At 36.4% G+C, this 2,388-nt stretch overlaps 1 protein-coding gene across 1 annotated transcript in view; it reads right to left on the bottom strand.

Annotated features, from left to right (window-relative positions):
• Positions 1-719: 719 nt before the first annotated feature.
• The window catches only part of LOC106531612 (dehydrogenase/reductase SDR family member 13), a 12,949-nt gene continuing 11,280 nt past the window's right edge, over positions 720-2,388 (bottom strand). The window contains exon 5 of the mRNA XM_014027519.1: positions 720-1,298. Within this exon, the coding sequence (XP_013882973.1) occupies positions 1,039-1,298 (260 nt within the window). The 3' untranslated portion in view covers positions 720-1,038. The remainder of the gene's footprint in view (positions 1,299-2,388) is intronic.

The raw sequence follows: 2,388 nt of genomic DNA, 5'->3' as shown, positions 1-2,388 counted from the left end.
ACATTTATGTATTTGATGGAATATTTTTAAATACTTTATTAATTACATTATTAATTCATTTATTTCATTGTTTATTTTTTGTGTTTTGAATGAAACGGCTCTCCATACAACATTATCTAACAGACAACTGAAATGTGCTGCATCGTTTAAACCCTGCTTTGTGAGATGGTTTTCCAACACTGACGTGCTGTTTGAGGAATGGAAACTCACTGATTCAGGGTTAAGGCACTGCAGTAGTTTTCCACTACAGACTTTTGAGTGTTTGTTCAGCAGTTGTCATTTTGTTCATTTAAAATCAAACCTTCTTGTTTTAAACATAAAATTAACCTAGTAAGAACATGTTATCATAGCAGGGACTTGGCACTCATTTTTAATTTGGTGCTGTTGACGTGTTAAAGTCAGGCCCAGACGGACTCATGGTTTAGTATTTGCAGGCAGTGAGAGACTAAGCTATAATCTTGAATCATAAAAAAGTAAAATCAGCTTGATTAGCAGGAGGACRTGTTTGAAACAACGTAACATTTTCTGTCTTAAATTAATCACGTTAAAATGTTGGCTGACATATTTTTGCCCCACCTGGTCTTTTAGCTCATCAAACCTGTGGAACCAGTTGAGGAAACTCCTAAGTGGTTGTTTTCTATGGAATTAATTTCGAGATTTAAAACATTTTATGCACTAAATCATTAGTTCTGGACCTACTATAGACAAATACAAGCTTATATTGTTAAAAAAAACACAACTGTCTGGACTTTTATTACACTTGATCAGTTAAAACACATAACAGCTGATACATAAAATGTTTCATCAACAAGTTCACATTTAAGAGAAATCTGAACACTGGTGTAAAAACCTTAGCATCAAAGTGGTTTAGAAAGACAGAGTCTCCTGTTTGATCATTATAAGTGGATTTACTGTAATACTTTTCAAATCATAACCCTACATTATTGTTTAATGTTGAGCTGAAGTGTTCAGTCAGGTGAGTCACCTGCCCACATTAAGCCCTTCAGAAAGGATGAGGAGTCAGGATCAGGGGCGTTTTCATGGAAGGCCACAGAACCTCTCACTGATCTCCCACAGCTTCTTAGCTGCAGCATCATCCTTGGCTTTAGCGTAGAGTTCTCTCACAGTGCAGTTGGAGAAGTACCGCCCGCTGAGATGTTCGATGCCCTCCTGCAGAGCACAGTGCAGGGTGGTCTGACAGCCCTGGATGGTGTTCTTGAAGAAGAATGTGGTGACAGGCTTCAGGACGACATGTAAGACTGAGCTTGTGTTCCTGCCCAGATCAGAGCTGATTGCTCCTGTAAGAACATAACGTACATTCAGTTAACTTGTCTTTAGCTCATTTTTTTACCACAGGCTGAGTGTTTCTCATATCTGATTCTTAAACAARGCAAAGGCTGCAGACGTGTCTGTCTACATGTTTAAATGTACTGTTTAAAGCAGGGGTGGGTAATCATGTTCCTCGAGGGCCGCAGTCCTACATGTTTTACATGTTTCCCTGCTCCAACACACCTGATTCAGTCACTGAACTACCTCTTCATGTTCTGCAGTATGGAGGACTGACACTGACATAATTAGAAATAAAAGCAGAAATAGATAAATAAACTTTAAATAAATAAATACATTTGAAATGCACCAAATAAATTCAAAAAGAAAACTTTACATCATGTTTTATCATTTAATTAACCTTCCTTCATGTTTATTTTTCCAGCTTAGTTCCAATAAATTATATATTTAAACACACAATTTCAACTTTAATGTTTTTTAATATATATTTTACATAGTTTTTCCTTATACTTGTACATGCACGTGTCTCCTGAATACTTAAATTGAATTATTTTTATAATTTTGTCCAACAAGTCTTTTTATTTATGTGTTGCATGCTTGTGACGCCGCAGTTTAGCTTAAAGTTTAGTTAAAAATAAACGCACACGTAATGTTTTCCTCCTTGCCTTTGTTTTAAACTAAACTTCAAACTTTTAGCTAAACTGAGGCAGCACAAGCATGCAACACATAGAAATAAAAAGGACCTGTTGGAACAAAATATAAAAATAATTAAGTATAAACATTTAAGACACACAAATGCATGTACAAGAAAAAGGAAAAAGTTAGTAGGGCAAAGGTCAAAGGTCACAGCTTGCTTGGATGGGCTGCAGGAGAAAACCCTCTCTAAAACAGCACGACAGCAGTGTTGTTTTTGTTAACGATGACGAAATACTTTCTTTGACGCCCCCTTTTTTCATGATGATAACGAGACGGTAATGAAATAAACATAGCACTTTGATGACTAGAACGTGACGAAACGAAACGTGTGTGAGTTTTCGTTGACGAGACGAGACTGTACGAAAATGTTAGTCGGTGGTCTGTCAATCGTTTAGAATGCAGAGT

Source organism: Austrofundulus limnaeus, unplaced genomic scaffold, assembly GCF_001266775.1.
Source record: "Austrofundulus limnaeus strain Quisiro unplaced genomic scaffold, Austrofundulus_limnaeus-1.0 Scaffold657, whole genome shotgun sequence".
NCBI classification, from domain to species: Eukaryota; Metazoa; Chordata; class Actinopteri; order Cyprinodontiformes; family Rivulidae; genus Austrofundulus; species Austrofundulus limnaeus.
Note: the sequence above shows the minus strand (reverse complement) of the source record. Positions and strands in the feature narration are given on the sequence as shown.